Here is a 19,818-nt window from a genome sequence, read left to right as displayed (position 1 = left end):
GGGACTGAATTCCTTTCTTAACCTGTCAATGCCACTGTTATTCACAAGGGATCGCTATTGAGTCATACGACATGACCTTTAACAGAGTGGAGAGGAAAATTGAACCAATGTCTTTCACATCACATTTTATAAACTACCACAACCACCTTTTGTTTTGTTTACATTTTATCCATTCCTTTCCTCGATTTTATGACTTTTCTCCCACTTCAGTCCCCAAATACGACTACATTAAATCAGCTCACTGGAACTCTTTAAAAATCTCAGCTTTGTGTACAGTTCAGTGTTGCGTGAATAACCTCCTCCCCCCATTCCTTCAACTTACCATGAGGAGTGGAGAATAGGCTTAGTAGGATAATGACACTTGGTTGGACGCCATGTTCTAGAAGAACTTTTACAGCTTCAATGACAGTATTGCCAGTGCCTGGGAGGAAGGGAAAAACAAGACTGTCCTTATCAGAAAAACTTCACAAATCATTTGGAACTAGAATAAGCAGAATTCACATTCAGAGGAGATTTGGGTGCCACCAGTACTGGCATGTAAGTAAATGGAAGGAATATGTCCCTTTTCTACTGCAGTACAGACCACTCACTCTGTTACCTATGGAAGCTTAGTCCCTTAATGACACTATTCGCTTCTATGCACTAAAATGCTGTATTAAGAGCCTGACCCAAAGTCTATTGACATCAATTGGCTCAGGATCAGTCCCTAAGGCAAGAAATCACAGTTGAAACAGAAAATGGCAATCAAGAGTTCCCGTGAAGGAGCAGAAGTAAGTATTAGAGAATTTGCTTCAGCCTGACGTAAGCTCTACCAGCTTCTGAGGCTCTTTGGTGGCATTAATTAGTTTAATTTTGAAATAATTTAATATAAACTGTTAAATAGAATTATTAATTTTTAAATAAAACTGATTTAATGTTTTAGCGTTAACTAGTATTTAATTAAATTGAAATTTTAAAGTGTTTAGTTCTAATAGTTCTAAATCTTTTCTACACGTACATACTAAAATTTATATATTAAAAAAGCAATTTACAGCGAAGCCCAGTTCTCCCCCACCCCACATACACAGTGGGTCATACTCAAGTGATTTGCACCACATTTATTTTTACCTCTATTAGATCTATCGCCTCAACATGTGCATTTTAAAGATAATGCCTGAACTAATGCAGTTTGACTAAGTCTTATTCTAGCAGAACTTGATAAATTCTCTGCCGTACTGCCCAAAGCAAGCTAAAATCCTACTAGTAGCCACTGAAATTCAGGGAATTTTAAACAGAACACCCATTAGTCAAACAATACTTAACGCTACCTAAGAATGCTCTGAGATACTCACTCAGTATTGGGTACATGAGAAGAACTTTTCTCCTGTAAATGTCTGGTGGAAACTTGGCATAGTACACTTTGGCTCTCTGAGTCTCTTCGTCGCTCTGTATCAGGATTTTTCCTATTCGGATGGATCTGCAGCAATCCCGTAAGCCTTGTTCCATTGCCTCTCCTTCAGTTTAGCAACAACAACAAAAACCCTGTTACACATCAAGGAAGAAAGCACAAGCAGCTACTACTACTAAAGGGATATTCAATATTGAACTATGGTAAGGAGATTATTAAACCAAATGACTAAAATCACAGATTATTAACTGCAAATTTTCACTCTGCTTAGACAATGAAGTTAGCCTGATCAGTATCACTCATTGGTCCCAAGCACTAACACAAGGCTGGTTTTCCAGGATATTGCAAATCTAAATCTAAAATAGAGCAACGCTTCCTACAAACATTTTGATCATTCCTAATCAGTATGAAAAACCCCTTTGAGCACTGAGAAGGAAACTCATCTGCAACTCTGCAGATACTGATGCAACATCATGATGCTACAGAGGGGACAGAAAACATTGCATCAAGTGGATTTTAGCCTCTTGCTGTTAGATCTTTAAGAACTGTTGCTATCAAGCTGCTAATGAAGTTAGACAAAAAAATCCACTAGCATTCCCCAGAATGTGAATAATTTCTACCAGTAGCCACAGTTTATTTGGAGAATTGTCTTGGGGGGGAGAATTAATGGCAACGACTATGGTGGTTTCTAGAAGCAGGGGGAGGCCTTGCTCCATTTGAATGTCCTCGACCTAGAACCCCTTCTCTAGCAGCCACAGAAAATCCCCAGCAACTGTTCTATTTCCTAAGGGGTTAATAAAACACATTACTTGAGAGTGGTGGGTGTTAGCTTGGTTGGAACAGGACACTTATGAAGAGAGAAGAATGGCAGTTGGAGGACTTCGGTGAATTTTGTTCATCAGAGGAAAAGGGGTTGTCGCTGTTCTTAAAAGCAAAGTGGTAAAGAGATTTAAAGAAGAGCTTTAAACACAGACACGTTAAGAAACCATGGCCTACCACTTCTCATTATGCTGACTCCACAGTTTCCCTTCTCAAATTTCACTCCTTCATACTTGTACCCTGTGGGAGGAAAGACAGACCTGATGGTCAATGGAAGTCATTGTTCCTTTTTAACCCATTTGGTGCCCCTTTAGGTTATAGTCTTAAATGATCTTCCCATGAATGGAACTAACACCTCTCTAAGTACATACTGTATAAAGAGGACTACGGATGTATGCCATACTTTGCATGGACCAACAGTATGATAGTGTGCCAAATACTAATTGGCCTAAAAAAGTGAAGGGCAGAGGAACAAAACCGTAAGTTGGCAAAGGGCTGTTAACATGGGGTTTAGAAGAGAGCCTTCCCTGCTGTAGGATTTTAGTATAACTACTCGTATTCTGGGCACACTTCTTATGAAGGATGCCATACAAAATAAAGCTGAATGGTAACTTCAGAAGAAGCCAATGGATACATGCCAGTGCGGTGGACAGATACCAGAAATATGAAACTACCCGAGTGATTTAATTTGTGCAAGGAATAACAGGAAAATACTATGAGTGTGATGGGGTCAGCTGACAGCCTTGGAAGCTAAAGCCCTTTACTTATTCAAAGAACAGCTTGGACAGCAGGGCAAGCTTCCCCTGCCCAAACGTTGTGCTTTAGTCTTAATACCAAGGCTGGTGCAGAGTTCAGTCTACACCTGTGGAGAATGAGGGAATTATGTGTACTATTTTTTATAAATATCAAAAGCCCCTGTGGTTCTCTGTGTGATGTTACCCAGCCCGACTGCCAGGAGATAAATCAAAAGAAGCTGTTAAGAGGGAAGCAAACAAAAACTGAAATAATGTCCTTGAGGAAACACTGGGAAAGCTGTTTATTGGGAAATAGCCTGGATGAAGCCAGGAAGTGGGTAAGCAAGGTTTACTCTTCCCAAGGCTAAGCCTAGGATCAAAAGGGATGTTAAACCTTAAAGATGCTGGCCTCGGGCAGGAGGAAGGGTTGAGTGAGTGGCCAGAGGCTGCCCAGGGAGGGTCAGCAACAGCTGCCATCCTGGCGAGGGAGGACAGATACAGAGGAGGCAAGCTGCAAGCATGACAGTCTGCTTCTCCCAGCCAGAGTTGTGGGTTACTCACAAATGCTGGCAAGGCAAGATTACGGTACAGGTATGGGGAAATGTGTATAGGGCTCTGTTGCATTAACTCTTGGCTCTGGGCGCTACGTTCTTTTGGGTATAAGAATACTTAATGCTTTGTTTTGGGAAAGCTGCTGTTTAGTTGCTTTAACTAGTAAGAGGGTTTGAGAGCTAAAGTGATATAGGTGCCGAATGCTGTTGGGTCTGTCACATTAACACAGTTGGGAACACAGAGATCTGATCGGTCCATGTGGTGCCATCCAGAGTGAGCTGCAGGAAGCCAGGCCTGTCACCTAACGGGAACATTCAAGAGGTCTCCAGCACAGTTTGCTCTATAACCAGTCAGAAATCCTTGGGCGTTCTTCTGCAAAGGAGCTACCAGCTGCAGTTTGGAACACAGCAAACTCATTTCACAGAGTCCACTTAACAAACAGCCTTCAAGTGGTGTCAATTATTGATTGACATGGACTGGATTTGAACCAGTGTTCCAGAGGAGAAAGGCGACACTTCTGTTAAACCAATAAGACAATGTTAATCTGTATTACTTTTAGAACCGCTTTCCCAAATTCTAGCTAATGCTACACTGTTTCCTGTTTAACCTGTCTTGCCTGTAACCTCATATTTGGCTTCAACAGGAACAAGCCAAAATGATTCCTATGGGTTCTCTCTAGTGTTAACACACACATGCTTCCCTGCTGATGTAGAAACTAACTTCCTGCTCCTTTATCATCACTGCCAACTGGTCCATGGTTGTAGGCAACAAGGCACAAAGAATTTTGCAAGGCCTCTTGAATCTGCCTAAATCCCCCCAACTCTCCTTAATGGGTAAGTAAAACATCATCAGTTTTATTTTCATCATCATCACAGTAAGGGCAAGTGAGCACATCTGGCACCGGGACTGGTAGGTACATTTTCATGATGATTTTGCAAGACTGATTTAAACTCTTACTAAATAACTCCTGTGTGTTTTGCTGAAGTGTATTAGTCAGTAAGGTTTGGGTTTTTTAAATGTCAGGAAGAGGGGCCTTAATTTTGCACTCTGACCTGAACGTTCAGCTGAGTCAGCCTCGCTTTACATATAGTATGAAGCTTCTACTGCCAGCCCTACCAGCTGGGGAGTAAACTCCCAGTTACCTGTTGGAGTGGTCACTGTGCATTCTGTATATGGTAGCTGATTTAATCCCTCTTCAACCACAAGTCTGATCTGTAGAACCAAAGGAAAGCATCAGCTTAGAGAGGTTTCTTACCCATCAACGTAAGGTACCATATTCTAGTAGTTTTACCAACATACAATGAACTTGTCAATAAGGTTTTCCCCTTGCCAGTTTATTTTCACATCCCTATCTCCATTCAGGAGCTGCCCGGTGGGCTGCCCAGAAGAGCCTGAACAGCAGCACAGTAACCACAAAGTCAAGTTCCCCAAGGCAAGTCAGTCAATAGAGAAATATCATCACCCCTCCCTTTGACACCTGTCAGTTGTCATTATTATGGGATGCTCTGCAAAGAGATTGCACGTTCACAAACATAGTCCAGTTTTAGCAGGGATATCTCTACAGGAGACAGAGCCAGTAAATTCCACAGCCTCAGGTGACCTGAAAACCCCTAGTCCTCCCCCAATGATAGCTCTGTAGCTGTACCCCAGGCAAGGTTATTTAAAATGTATTAATCTGACCCAGGGATGATTTCCCATGAAAGGAGCTCCAGGTATTTGAGATTTAGAAAGTAGAGCGAGCCAGCGATTCAAAGCCCAGAATGCTCAAAAAAACCTACAGCCAAGCAAAGATGAAAACCCATTAAGCAAAAGTCACTGTATAATGATAGAAGTGAGGCAATCTCTCAAAGGACTGAGCACATATATTTCTCTGATCGATGGATAAGTTAAGGTTCATCTCCACTGTTCTCACTCCAGGAACAGGGCAAAACCCCACTAGAGGAATCTTTTCCATCCTTCCCTCTCAACCCAGTTCCCAGTACAGACAGGCTGTCTGTTTAAGGGAACTTCTTCAATTGCAGTCAGTGCCAAAGGGCTTTTGATTTTGAATTTCAGTAACTTTATTGGCATGACAAGGTTTATGAGTTTTATCAAACTTAACACCACAAGAACGTCTATTTAGAGCAAAGTTTTATAGTGAGCCACATTCAGAGGTGATGGACAGGTTAAGTCAGTGAGTGAGTGGGTCAGAGTTGGTGTAATTCACACATCCAGGGGCCAGAAGACAAGAAAAGCAATTAGCAAAATTCCGTAAGTAAATGTCAGGAAAGATGGATATTTTCATTTTTCTCCATCGCAAATAAATGCCACCAAACTGCATATCAGGAAGTGGGTCCAACTGAGTCCTGCACCTCCACTGGCATCCCCTGTGAATTTGGCCCAGTGTGTCAATCTCTAGTCTGGTAGTTCCAGCTAACAGGAAGCTGTCACTGCCAACTTTTTCCCTTTTTTAATGTGAAGTTTTCTTTCTTGCTCTTTACTGGCACATTCTAATCCTGACAGCTTGAAGGAAATGTTTTGATATTTCATAATCAAAGCTCTAATCCAAGTCTTTATAATGCTCAGATCATCTTCTTAGGCCATTATTTTAACCATGTGCCTCCACTAGCTTCCCCTTCTCCTCTACAAACACCAGATTTGTCCTCACCATCACGATTTAGCTGCCTGACACACCCTTCATAGATGCATTAGCACATCAGTGACAGCCATCTTCACTCTACCAGCCTTTCCACCTATTAGTCCCCTTCTCCCCATAGCACCTTTGCACACACTCTCATGCCACCTATCACGTATGGAATAAGCTGCATGAAAAAAATCTGTACCGCTAAATTTATCAGCCTTCAAATCTCTCCCTATGACTCACCTCTGCTGTGACCCTCCAGGAGACTGCTAGCAGCTAGTGCCAGGCAGGCAAAAAGCTAAATTGTGCTCACCTCCAATCCCACCACTCTGTTTATTTCATCCATCTGTTACATTTTGTCACTTGGGCAGTGACTGGATTTTTATTAGGTTTGTACAGCGCCTAGCACAATGGAGCCCCAATCTGCCTGGAGCTCTAGGCGCTACCAAAGTACAAATCAAACAATAAAATACACAAAGCAAGACATTCCACAATCCTAGGCGTGGGTTCTCCATTTCTTCCCTTTTCTTAGGAGGAGGAGGGACCAGCTATCTCTCTAACAACTGTCAAGCCTGTTGTATGACCAGCAGGTAGAGGCAATCCCGTGAGCAGCAGCTCTAGATCTGTAAATGTGCTAGTAAAGCAAGACTGGACTCCAGCAGCATGAGCCTGAGTTTGGCTCAGTGACTGGAAAGTGGCAGCCTGCAGCAGTGAGGGAGTAGTCTGTACATCCCGGAGACTGGCACAACACTTCCAGGAAAATCTGAGAGGGCCCAGGATGGGGACTTTCACATTGAGGAACTGCAACAGGGGTAAGTTAGGGTTAATTAAGGTTTTCTCCTGCCTGTCTTGCAATAGCCATTGTTTCTCTTCTATCAAAACTTTAGCAACATATTTCTGACCTATCTTCTTTTTTGAAGTGATTTGATAGCCAATTCACTGGGAGGAATACCCCTTTGAGAGTAGAGCATGATGGGAACACTCTCCAGGGTAAAAAATAAAGTGCTTTCAGAAGGAGCTCAGTATGGTAGAAGCTCTTGTAGAGAAAACATCCTGGACTGAGAGAACCAAGCTCTGTTAATGTTCAGTATGGCTTATGTCTGGCTTTCTTTCGGTTGAACAGTGTTTGAATTTATTAGTGTTGGACATCCGGGCTTTAATATCTTTGTTTGAAAATCTTGACTCTTCATATAATAAGATTTTGGGAATCCTGGGAACCCTGACAAATAGGAACACTGAAACTTAGCTGACCTAGAAATAAGTCTTTCACGTTCTGTGTGTACCTTCCATGATTGTCCTTATCTGCTTTATTAACTGTCACAAATGTGTGTTTAAAACAAATGACATTTGTTGGAGACTGTGACACCCCATGTTCTTCATAGAAATATGGTTATGATATGAATATGGCATAACTAAGATATACTTTATGCAAGATGGGTCACATAAGATATCATTGGAAAGGTTACGATTTACTGAATGTGATTATCCAATTTGTATACATGTATCATAGTTTTAACATGTTAGCAGATTGAAGTAAAAACCCTAGGCTTCCCAATAGTGTTACTTTGACCTGTTAATATGTACTGGTGGAGGTACAGGCTCTTGGATTATTATTACTATTATCTATTTGTAATATTGTGTAGGACCCCATGTTCAGGCCATTAAAGATCCCAAGGCACTTTTAACAAGAGTATGGGTGTTACTCAAAGGAAAATTGAAGCAGGCACATCTTGCTTACCTATGTTTCCCTAGCATTCTCAATTACCTACATGCTTTTCACTTCTGTCCTAACAAAGTAGCGTGTGCTGTTAAAACAGCTGCTGCGTTCCTCAGGTGGCTGAAGGTATTTGTGAAATCCTTTGGCATGAAAGACATTAGGAAAGTTACTGTCAAACAGCATTCACTTTGTATAGGAATGCATCGCTCTCACCGGATGACTGCTGCAGCATGAAAGTCCTGTTTAACACAAGTGTCACAAAGAACAGCAAGAAGAAGAAGAAATCCTCCACCTACCAGACGATCAGCAGAAAATACGAAGTCCCCTCTACTGGCTGTCCTGAAAAAGGTAAAAAAAAGTGCTAAATTAAATTGCGGAATAACTTTTATTTCGGTAACACTGATAAATAATTCAAGGATAGTACATTGTACATAGCAGGAGTTCTCCGCATAACTAATTTCTACTGGATAAAACTAATTGGAATCTCTTGATAGTGGGTAACTAATATTCACGGAACGTAAAGCTACAGCCAGGCTTGCCTCTAACTATAGGCTAACATTTTGCAGTGCTTTGCCCAACGCAATTAGAATATGAAAACCTAAGATTGTTCTGTAAGCTTTCCATGAGAAAATCTGATCTTGCTTCCACTCCCATCCTAGTAGGCCACCCAAACTATCATGTGTTCACTGCTTGAATTTACAAACATTGTGCTTGATATCCTGCTTCCAATCAAGTCAATAGTCAGAAGACTAGCCAGCAAATGGGAGCAGTACTGAGCCTCAGGAGAATAATACTGAAAATATGGCAGACCCGTGGTACATCCTCACCTGGAAAACTGTGTTCAGGCCTGGTCACCCAATGTCAAAAAGGAGAGCAGACTCAGGAGGAGTTCAGAGATGGGTGATGAGAATAATTAGAGGCATTGAAAAATTGTCATTGGAATAAAGTAGGAAAAGATTGGGACTGTTTAACTTATAGTACCATGATGAAGTTATATAAAACAAAGAATGGTACAAAAAGGTAGATTGGGAACTATCATTCCCACGTTCCTAATAAAAGAACAAGGAACATTCAAGGAAATTGTGAAGTGGCAAGTTCAAAACTGATTGTCACAGGATATTATTCTGGTCAAAAGCTTAGCAGGATTTGAAACAGATTAGTCACTTATCTGGATAACAAGACTATCCATCATAGTTATAAGCTTAAAACATAAACAAGAGTTTCTGAAGGGGTATAGCTCTCCAGCTTGAAAGCCTAAAGCAACTTCTAACTAATGCGGGAGAGGGGTTTCAGAGCAAACCTTCCTTGGTGGGAGGTTATCCCATAATACCTACTGCAAAGTTTCTTGCACTTTCTGCTGAAGCATCTGGCATGGGTAACTATCGCTGACAGGATACTGGATTAGATGGACCATTGGTCTGATCCAGTATGGCAGTTCCTACATTTCTTTTCCCGACTACTGGGCAAAAGTACTATATGACCTCAGTGTGTATATTCAAACAAACTGAAGAACTCTCCCCTCTAATCTGTTAGATAACTTGGCTGTTACCTAATAACAGTAAGCAGTTTTCAAATAGGGTGGTAGGTTTGATTTTAAGCATCTGTCCCTTTTAGACCCCTATTGATGTGCAGGGGAAGGTTCAATCCAGATAATATTTCAGTGAAATGTCATGGAAACGTTATTGACGGAAGATTATTTTTTAAAATTCTGTTTTGTATTAAAGCAACAATATCACAAAGAAGAGAAAATATACTGAGGCAATACAGCCGTGTTCCGCTTGCTGTCAAAACTAGAATGAAGGCACCGAGTGCATTTTAAATGTCTGCCCTGCTAGAAGTGGAACATGCAGGGGATGCCACCCTCCACTGCCCCCCCAGCAGTGAAGTCATCTCACTGATGTGTTATGCACTGCTGAGTCATCCAGCTTTGTACAGCAGTCAGGAGCATGTACCCTGCTGCTTTACTGTCTTCAGTTCTATATTATTCACTCTAAACACCGCAGGGAATAAAAAGCCTAAGTAGAATACAATAAAATGATCACATACAAAAGCCACAATAACCTTTAAATACCTACACTTAAATCCTGCCTAGTGTTAAGTCTGGATTTTAAACAATACAGACACACTACTGATCTAAGCTAATGAAATTGCTTCTATGGAAACCAGAGATCTTGGGTTCACTAGACTTGATTTTATTGTAAATTGCAATACTACAGGTTTTAGCCTCCAGATCACTAAATCTTATCTGTCCCTGCCATGAATGAATGAACTTTTGTGAGATGATTTTTATAGTGTCACCAGCACAGAGCTATAAACAAGAGACTACAGCAGTGTGCTCCCACATAACCAATGTTTAAATGTACAAGTACACACTCCATTAAAGGATTCAAAATTCACATCCATTAGACTTAAACTGTGGGCAACCACCTCTAACTAACTAAACTGGAAAGGTTGCAAAACTGAGCAAGTTTGTGAAAACGTCTGGGATGTAGAGATTAGGAAGTGGGATGGAACCTATTGTATCCTCTAGTCTCCTGTACACGTTCCCAGCTCCTGTTAACATTGACAGCTACATAAAGAAAGCAAAAGGAACGTGGACAGCTCTAGAGAGCGAAGTGGACTAAGTCAGTAATGACGATTCAGTGGACTAACATGCTTTCTTATCCAGTATGAGGCAGTAGAAGGACGAGTAATAATGCCAATTATTTTAACATCCTTAGGCTTCAGGGGCTGTACTGACAATAATGCCAGGACAACACCCTGGTGATGGCAGAAGAACCTAAACAGAACAGAAAGGAGAGAAATACCCACCAGCTATTTGTGGTGTTAAAATACATATATTAAGACTTCATCTTGCAGACACAAGGTTTATCCAAGAACAGTCACTTGCCAAATGGGCCCAAAGCTTGGCCATCCTGTACGTTGTCACATGCCGCTGACCAGAGTACCAGCATGGCATGACTCCGTGGACACAGAGTTTTGTAAGTATCCTAAAAGGGGAAGCCCATGGAGTGCCACTCAGCCCACAATGATAAGAGGTTTTTTAAAGTGTCTGAGATTTTGCCTGATTTTCCGCACCATATTTTGCAGCAGATCCTGATAGTTATTGCAACTGCAGGATTGCATTAACTTCCCTGATTCCTGGAGAGAGGGGAGAAAGACTTATTTGCATGAGCTCCCACTTCCCCATGCATCTCCCACCATGGAATGAACACAGAGCCCCCTGTGCCCCTCTTCTGCACTAGCCCAGACTGTCCTCAGGATCCGGTAGGCTAATATGGAACTAACCTGTGTCAGAGTAAGACCTGGTCTACACTACAGGGTTAGGTCGAATTTAGCTGCATTAGGTCGATTTAAAAATGAATGCGTCCATACAACCAACCCCGTTCCATCGACCTAAAGAGCTCTCAAAATCGACTTATGTACTCCTCCCCGGCAAGGGGAGTAGCACTAAAATCAACTTTGCTGGGTCGAATTTGGGGTAGTGCGGATGCAAATTGACGGTATTGGCCACCGGGAGCTATCCCAGAGTGCTCCGTTGTGACCACTCTGGACAGCACTTTGAACTCCGATGCACTAGCCAGGTCCACAGGAAAAGCCCCGGGAACTTTTGAATTTCATTTCCTGTTTGGTCAGCGTGGCAAACTCAGCAGCACAGGTGACCATGCAGTCCCCCAGAATCGTAGAATGTTTCTATGCTCCCCCTATCATCTCCGTCCCTGAGGTTATCGCAGATTAGAAAGTGAAAAAAAACGCACTCGCAATGACATGTTTTCCGAGCTCATGCAGTCCTCCCACACTGATAGGGCACAGCTTAATGCATGGAGGCATTCAGTGGCAGAGGCCAGGAAAGAATTAAGTGAGCACAAAGAGCGGAGGCAGGACGCAATGCTGAGGCTAACTAGGGAGCAAATGGATATGATGAAGTGTCTGTTGGAGCTGCAGGAAAGCCAACAAGAGCACAGACCCCCGCTGCATCCATTGTATAACCGCCTACCCTCCTCCCCATGTTCCATAGCCTCCTCACCAAGACGCCCAAGAATGCGGGGGGGAGGCTCCGGGCACACAGCCACTCCACTCCAGAGGATGGCCCAAGCAACTGAAGGCTGTCATTCAAACAGTTTGATTTTTAGTGTGGCTACAATAAGCAGTGTGGCCTTGTCCTTCCCTCCTCCCCAACCCCACCCAGGCTACTTTGTCCATTAGCTCTTTCTTTTTTTTATTAATAAAGAAAGAATGCATGGTTTCAAAACAATAGTTACTTTATTTCGAAGGGGGGAGGGTGGTTGGCTTACAGGGAATTAAAATCAACAAAGGGGGCGGGTTTGCATCAAGGAGACACACCAAAGCCTGGTCAGTCATGAAACTGGTTTTCAAAGCCTCTCTGATGCGCAGCACGCCTTGCTGTGGTCTTCTAATCGCCCTGGTGTCTGGCTGCTCAAAATCGGACACCAGGTGATTTGCCTCAACCTCCCACCCCGCCATAAACATCTCCCCCCTTACTCTCACAGATATTATGGAGCACATAGCAAGCAGCAATAACAATGGGAATGTTGGTTGTGCTGAGGTCTGACCAACAGCGCCAGTGAGCTTTTAAACGTCCAAAGGCACATTCTACCACCATTCTGCACTTGCTCAGCCTAGAGTTAAACTGCTCCTTACTACTGTCCAGGCTTCATGAATGGATCCCCCGAACTCGTCGCTGGAGAGCAGAGTTGCAGCGGAAGCGGTGGATGACAACAGTTACCAGTCCTACTGCACCATCTGCTGCCAGCAGCACCCAGGAGGACTAATACGGATCCCCTGAGCTTGTCGCTGGGGAGCAGGAGAGCAGAGTTTCAGCGGAAGGGGTGGATGCCGACGGTTAGCAGTCCTACTGCACCGTATGCTGTGAAGGCAAGGAGCTGCTGCTGTGTAGCAATGCCAGCTGTTGCAGGTGCTTCTGCATCGAATGCATGGAGGCCCGGGTAGGGCAAGGTACCACGGCCAAGGCAAAAGAGGAAGAGCCCTGGAGCTGTTACATGTGTCAACCACAGAAGTGCTATGGAGTGTTACAGGCCGACCGGACTGGAATGTATGGCTGCAAGACTTCTTCACCAGCGACAAAGAACAGGAATATGATGCACTTAAAATCTAAAAAGGCCCACACATTTCCCAGAGTCACTACCCTTGATAACAGAACGTCAATGATTGCATTGGCTACTTGGATCACAGCAGTCCCCACAGTAGACTTGCCCACAACAGCAGAGGTGATGGTGAGCTGAGCGGGCTCCGTGCTTACCGTGGTATGGCGTCTGCATGGGTAACCCAGGAAAAAAGGGCCAAAATGATTGTCTGCCATTGCTTTCACAGAGGGAGAGGCGACTGATGACCTGTACCCAAAACCACCAGCGACAATGTTTTTGGCCCATCGGGTATTAACTCAGAATTCCAATGGGCGGCGGAAACTGCGGGAACTGTGGGATAGCTACCCACAGTGCACCGCTCCGTAAGTCGATGCTAGCCATGGCAGTGAGGACGCACTCTGCCGACTTAATGCGCTTAGTGTGGACATACACAATCGACTGTAAAATCAATTTCTAAAAATGACTTCTATAAAATCGACCTAATTTCATAGTGTAGACATACTCTAAGAAACTACCCTCCCCTACTCCTGCATAAGAGCCACAAATTGCCTCTCACAGCCCTATATATTAGCCCCTCCTCTCTCATCCTGCCCCTCCCCACTTTGTGGCTTTTTCACACTGTCTCAGTGCCTCGACCATCTGTCTTCTGGTGCACTAAACAAACACACTTCCCCTCTAACATTTGCAATTGTGGTGCTCTCTGTTCCTTTTTATACTACTTTCTACCTAGAGAGAGATCTGAAACCAGATGTGATCTGGATACCCTGTTAAGTGAGCCAATTTTTCCTTCCTTCCCAGCATTGTCTATTAATGTCTCATTATGATATCCATATCAAGTAGACCAAGCTCTTGGCAGCAGGCAACTAATCTTAGCTGTAAAGCTCCATGCTCATCCCTGCTGCATCGATTCTTAAGAGAGGATTTCCAGCACTACAATTGCTTAAAAAGACCAGACAAGATGAATTATGCCATTCCCAGAAAAGATCATCACAGCAAGTTCTAGTCACCCTGTGCCTAACTGTTCCTTCTCCCCTATGTGGTTTAGCAGTGAGCATTTTTGAATCTTCCTGGATGAAAGACTATTGCACCCTGGAATCTTTCTCCACCACTGAAATGCAGCTGTCTTTCTCAGTTGGAATGTGGCAAGAAAAATGCTGCAATTTCTTCCCCCTGTGAAAGTGTAACAAAATGAGAGGTGAAAGCCCATGTTACATTGGAAGCTTACTTGCCTTTTTGAACAGCCTCAGTGGGTTCCCCCCCCCCCCTTACACAGTAATGTTTTTTCTAGTAAATGTTTAGTGAAAAGCTCGGAGTGTCAGTTACAGCTCTGCTGCCTTGTCATCGTGCCATGTTCAGGATCAAGTGCAGCTCTGAGACTTGTCATCATTTCAGTAGATGTTTTAGTGATCCATATTTATGAGTCTCCACCTCCTCTAAACAAAATAACATAGCCTTGCAATGAATCTAATATGTAAATCTCCTCAAAGGAAGAATCAGCCAGGGGCTTGTAGGCTTGCAAAACCCAAAGACCTATTGAATACACTTGGAAAAGCTGAACACTTTTTTACTTGCAGCAAGAAAGACACCCATCTGGGTTCAGTAAGTGGGATATTTCCCTACGTTCCAAAAACTACACGGTTTTCCTTTACTAGCCTCAAAACTCTTTACAGGTGAAACCCTTCTCACCAACAAGTTTTGAGTGGACACAACAACACCATGGGTTGGGAAGGCAGAACTTAATCCTCCCTCTCTCCACAGCCCCCTCTCACAGCCCCCTTTCTGCTCTGCAGTGGAGACAGCTGCCAGGGAGTGTTTCTGATGTGCAGAATTGCTCTCTATGGAACCTCCACAGCCTGTACACTGCAACCGCTCTGTGCATTCTGTGCCTGTGATACGATTACTCTTCAGCACACAGAGAAACAAGATACAGAAAAACCCTAATTCAAAATAATTTAAACTACAGAAGCTAAGGTTACTTAATGCATACAGTGTCCTGGAGAGGTGAAGTATTGTACAGATATGGATGATTTAAACCATTGCTTGAAAATTTTACACAACGCCTATTGTCAATGGCCCAACCAAAGGCAGATACAAAAGACCAGGGAGGGCCTCTGGTAGGGCCTGGTGACAACTGCTGCAATAGTCTGCTTCCCAGTCAGCAACAAAGAGAATCTCACGAATGTTGAAATTTCACTGCTGCCCAACCCTGTCTGAATAACACCCAGGAAACTGGCAAGAGTCTTGTCTGCTTCATGCTGCTGCTCTCTAACTTTTATAACCCTGAGAAAACTATCAAAGGCAGCTCTCTCCCTTAAAGTTGTTCCAGAGGCAGCCTCATTCCGTTCTTCTCCTCTTTCACAATTGCTTTCTGGAAAATCCAGCACTCAAGGACTTTCTCTATTCCCTTTCTTGCTCTGGTAAGTTTACATCTATTAGCTAGTGGGGAAAAGGGAAATGTTAGTCATAGCTGTGTTGCTCCCTTCTCCTGTTCAGTTACAGAACACGTTTCTGTCATTGCAAATCAGTAGCAGAACCTAACTGGAACTCCAAGTCATGTGCTGCTTTAGCCTCTTCTTGGTATTCTTATATGCTTTATTTAAATACCTGTTTAACAGGTGAGGCTGCAACATATACCTCACACCGATTTAGTGTCTTAAGATCTTGATTTTTTTTTTTTAAACAAGCCACGCTTACAAAAAAGGAGGCTCTCCTTGATCAAAGGAATGAATGTGGGGGTTCAAAGCAGCAGGAATTTGAAAAGCCATCTGCTAAGTGCCAGAGAAGTGGGGATTGAAATGGAACTACTGACCTATCCAATGGCACAGTGGCACGAATGGATGCGTCTACAATAAATGTGACAGCATAGCCAGTGAGCAATGGTTCTTCCTGCTCCGAAGCTTCTTTCTATTCTTGGTATGTAAATAGCGCCTCACTACATACTGTGCATTTTAGCATATACATCCAAAAGCAGGAAGCAAAGTCCTAATACAGCAAGGAGGCAGACACTATGAAAGCTACAGCACAAGTCTTAGCAGTGAGACAAGAAGAAGAATTGACTCTGAATTAAGGAAAGTGTAAGCCTCTTTTAACTTTTGCAATGTTTTAACGAAAAGTATAAAGAGATTTTTTTGTTTGTTTGTTTTTTACAAACGCTAGGTTTTTCTACCTGTGAGGATTCCTTCCTGTGCCTGCTTTTAGGGTACTATTAGAAAACAAAAAGAAGAAGAAAGAAGGAAATTGACGAGAGACTAGAACTATAAAAATTGGGCAGTCAGTCATGATTTCATGTTTACTATAGGTGTGAGAGATAACTTCTAGTCTCAATCAAAATATTAATAGGAATGATCTGGCAGCTGATCTACTTTAAAGTCACTTCTTTGGCCAAACTAGTGACTTATTGGTCATGTCCTGCACTACTACGAACAACATGTTTCTGTTCCCAGTCCCAGCCTCTTGTACTGAGTTGGGAGACGTGGAGAAGTAAAGGGACTCTGTTCCGTGTAGAAATGAGCAGGATCTTGCAATATATCTGTTACTTAAGGAGTAGTGTTGTCTGACTCCAGACCAGAGAAAACCTGGTTGGATCCCCAGGAGTGAGGAGACAGGAACAAGACAGATGAAGTGGGTGAAAGGACACTTACATTGTTTTTGACTAGTTTCTATCTTTGTCATGCACAGATTTAAACAAGCCTGGACCCAAGAGACTACATCAGAACCAAGACAGTTGGCTTGTAACTACAAATAGACCATGTGGGTGTATCCCATGTGACCAATTTCCAACACATGCAACAGGGCACACGCTGATGCCCCATACCTTCCCCAGCTTCTATTTATGGCTCCACACAGACTTTTCATTCTGTGCACGATATAAAAAAAATCCAAAGAGTAGTTGAGTTTCACCACCACTATTTTCATGTCACACCTTGATGTTCTCTAGAGCAGTGTTTCTCAACCAGTGGTCCCTGACGCAGTTTAGGAAGGCAGCAAGCCGGTCCCTGGTATCAAAAAGAGTGAGAAGCACTGCGCTAGAGAAAGGAAGCAGCAGCTTATTACACAAAGTCTTACGTTCTCGTGTCCCAAAGGCTCCGATGAGCTCTGAATCTGCCAAGGCCTAGACGTGGGTGGCAAAAGATTCAAACTAAGGAGTGCAAAGATATTACAGGAAGCTTTAAAGTCATAGGGTTAATTTATTTATCATAAATGGTATTGAAACAGAGTTCACAGCCAGAATTCTGCATTTCTGGGATTAATTATTTACAGTTACAGAGAGAACAGGCTGTAGGTGAACTGGAAACTGTCCAATTCACAGCCTTTCTCATGCCCAGCTCAAGGCTCTTGAGGTAATCCATGCTCACAAATTACCTGAAACAGCTGCAACATCTGGCCACCTGTACCAAGACTTTGGACCATTCCTGCAGAATATTACAGTATTTGTATAAGCACTAACATGTCTTGGGAAGATGATGTCAAGGCCTCCTACCACTACTAAGCCTTAGTGCCTATGCTGTGATCATTCTCCACTGAAACAGTCTGCATGTGAGACTGGAATCTGATGCCAAATTCAATGGACATATTCACAGACTGGATTCCATAACATCAGTCAACCAGGACCCAGAGTGGTCCCCACCCAATGTTGGAATCTAATTTCTTCATATGTCAGGACATGGATAGCTTGTTTAAATACATTTATAATACTGTTTGTTTCCTCGGAGAGGGCAGGAAAACATTTCTAATGCTAGACAGCAACAATGGAGATACCAAGGCAAGACAATTCAAATTTGTCACCAGTGTAACCCCATGTGACTGCACCAGCCCTTAGGGTTAGTAGAACGTGTTAGCAAACCGTGGATTTGTTAACCTAGGGCTTAAGCGTCTACACTCATTTGTAACCCCAGGTTAGGAATCGTTGAACCCAAGGTCCCAACCTGGGGTTCCAACATCTACAAAGCATTATGTTACTGCCCATAGCCAGGACCTAGCACCCTCCCACTCTAGCCCTCTGTTCGTGGTTCAGTATGGAAAAACATTACTGTCCACCAAACTTAACTGTCCAGAGGACACAAAGTCAAGCCCATGGAATTGTGAGATACTTTTGGCAGCCTCCCAGAGCATGAGTCCAGTGAGGCTGTGTCTATGCTGCAAAGTGACAGGGCTTGAACCCTGAGTCCCTGCTGGACTAAGGTTTGGACCCTCCACTCCCATAGGGTCCTGGGCCTCTAGGTCCAAGACCTGGGTTAAGGCAATTTGTGTGTAGACACAAGGGGGAGTTTAGGCTTCAGCCTGAGTTTGAACCTTAGACTTACACTGCAGTATAGATGTATCCTTAGGTTATGTCTAGAGTGTGATAAAAGGCATGGCATGGCATGGCCACAGCTGACTTGGGCTTGTGAGGCCCAGGCTGGTGGGAGGGATAGCTCAGTGGTTTGAGCATTGGCCCGCTTAAACCCAGGGTTGTGAGTTCAATCCTTGAGGGGGCCACTTAGGGATTTGGGGCAAAATCAGTACTTGGTCCTGCTTGTGAAGGCAGGGGGCTGGACTCAATAACCTTTCAGGGTTCCTTCCAGTTCTATGAGATAGGTATATCTCCATATATTATTATTTATTATAAAATTGCAGTGTACATATTGGGGTTCAGGAAGTGGAGCCCAGATTCTAAGACCCTGTGTGGAGTAAGACTCTCAGAGCCCCAGCTCTACCTGAGCCCCAACATCTACACCACAATTTAGCCCCACAGCCTGAGTGTCATGAGGCCAAGTCAGCTGACCCAGGGTCTTAGACTTAGTGCTGCAAGTTTTACCCCAGGGCCAGCTGGAGACAGAAGGAGAGTGCTTCAGCAGCACAGTCTGACATGCTGCTCCCCGCTTAGCAAAGCGGCACTGCAGACAAATGCAAGAGTCTAAGATCCAGAAGCAAAATAAAACCCAAGATACTTACTCACCCCTTGAAATGCCCACAAAGTCTGAGCAGCATCTAGGTCTCAAAAAAAGTGGGAAGCCTGAATAGTGGTGTCCCTTGTGCGACCAGCTACGATGCTGCCTGATGCACCCTAGTTGTTAACAAGAACTGGCCCTCCTCACAGCCCTACTTTGCTGAGCCAAGTCCTGTCACTTAGGACACTTTAAACCTTGTCTGATTCCCTCTCCATACAACTGTTGCCCACGCATACCCCCCAGCCTCCTGCCTGCCCCCCCAGCCCAATCCCTCCTGCTCCCCCCATCTGATTCCCCGTCTTCTGTCTGCACCCCCCCGCCCAATCCCACCTCCTGCCTGGGCCCCCCATCCCGATCCCTCTTGATCCCCCACTTCCAGCCTGGGCCTCCTCAAACCGATCCCTCCTGCCCCCAGCCGATTCCTTCTGCTCCCAGCCTCCTGCCTGCCCGCCCCCCAGGCCAATCCCTCCTCCCCTCGCACCCCTAGCCCGATTCGTCCGCTTCCACAGCCCGATTCCCTTCTCCCCACCGAGGTCACCGCTCTCCCCGCCGCCCCGGCCGGGCCCTGCTCTCACTTGTCCCTGATGATGGTCTGCAGCTCGCGGATCTGGTCGTTCATGGGCAGCAGCTTGAGCTGGGCTCCGATCTGCAGCGGCTGCGGCCCGGGCTCCGGGGGCGGGACCCCATTGCTGCCGCTGTCCGGGCTGGGGCTGCTGTCGGGGCCGGGCTCCGCGAAGCGGATCAGCCGGGTGCTACCACAGCCGCCCCCTGCCCCGGCCGCCGGCTGGTCCTCCTGCTGCCGCGGGCCGCCCGCCGCGCCCAACGGCCGGTTGTGGCAGGGCATGGTCTCCATGCAGCGGGGCGCGCGCCGCCACCAGCCGTCCGCGCGCAGCCCGGGTCCCTCGCTCCCGGCCGGGCCCGGCCCGCCCCGTC

The 19,818-nt window shown here is 44.5% G+C and overlaps 1 protein-coding gene across 1 annotated transcript in view; it reads right to left on the bottom strand.

Annotated features, from left to right (window-relative positions):
- Positions 1 to 19,818, bottom strand: part of UPRT (uracil phosphoribosyltransferase homolog) — a 24,364-nt gene extending 4,546 nt beyond the window's left edge. Inside the window, exons 1-6 of the mRNA XM_005291789.5 lie at positions 19,461 to 19,818; positions 8,126 to 8,168; positions 4,635 to 4,704; positions 2,384 to 2,446; positions 1,332 to 1,493; positions 323 to 421 (exon numbers count right to left, since the gene is read on the bottom strand). Of these exons, the coding sequence (XP_005291846.1) occupies positions 323 to 421; positions 1,332 to 1,493; positions 2,384 to 2,446; positions 4,635 to 4,704; positions 8,126 to 8,168; positions 19,461 to 19,738 (715 nt within the window). The 5' untranslated portion in view covers positions 19,739 to 19,818. The remainder of the gene's footprint in view (positions 1 to 322; positions 422 to 1,331; positions 1,494 to 2,383; positions 2,447 to 4,634; positions 4,705 to 8,125; positions 8,169 to 19,460) is intronic.

Source organism: Chrysemys picta, chromosome 9 (assembly GCF_011386835.1).
Source record: "Chrysemys picta bellii isolate R12L10 chromosome 9, ASM1138683v2, whole genome shotgun sequence".
NCBI lineage: Eukaryota > Metazoa > Chordata > Testudines > Emydidae > Chrysemys > Chrysemys picta.
The sequence above is the reverse complement of the archived record's forward strand: the minus strand, read 5'-3'. Positions and strand labels throughout refer to the sequence as shown.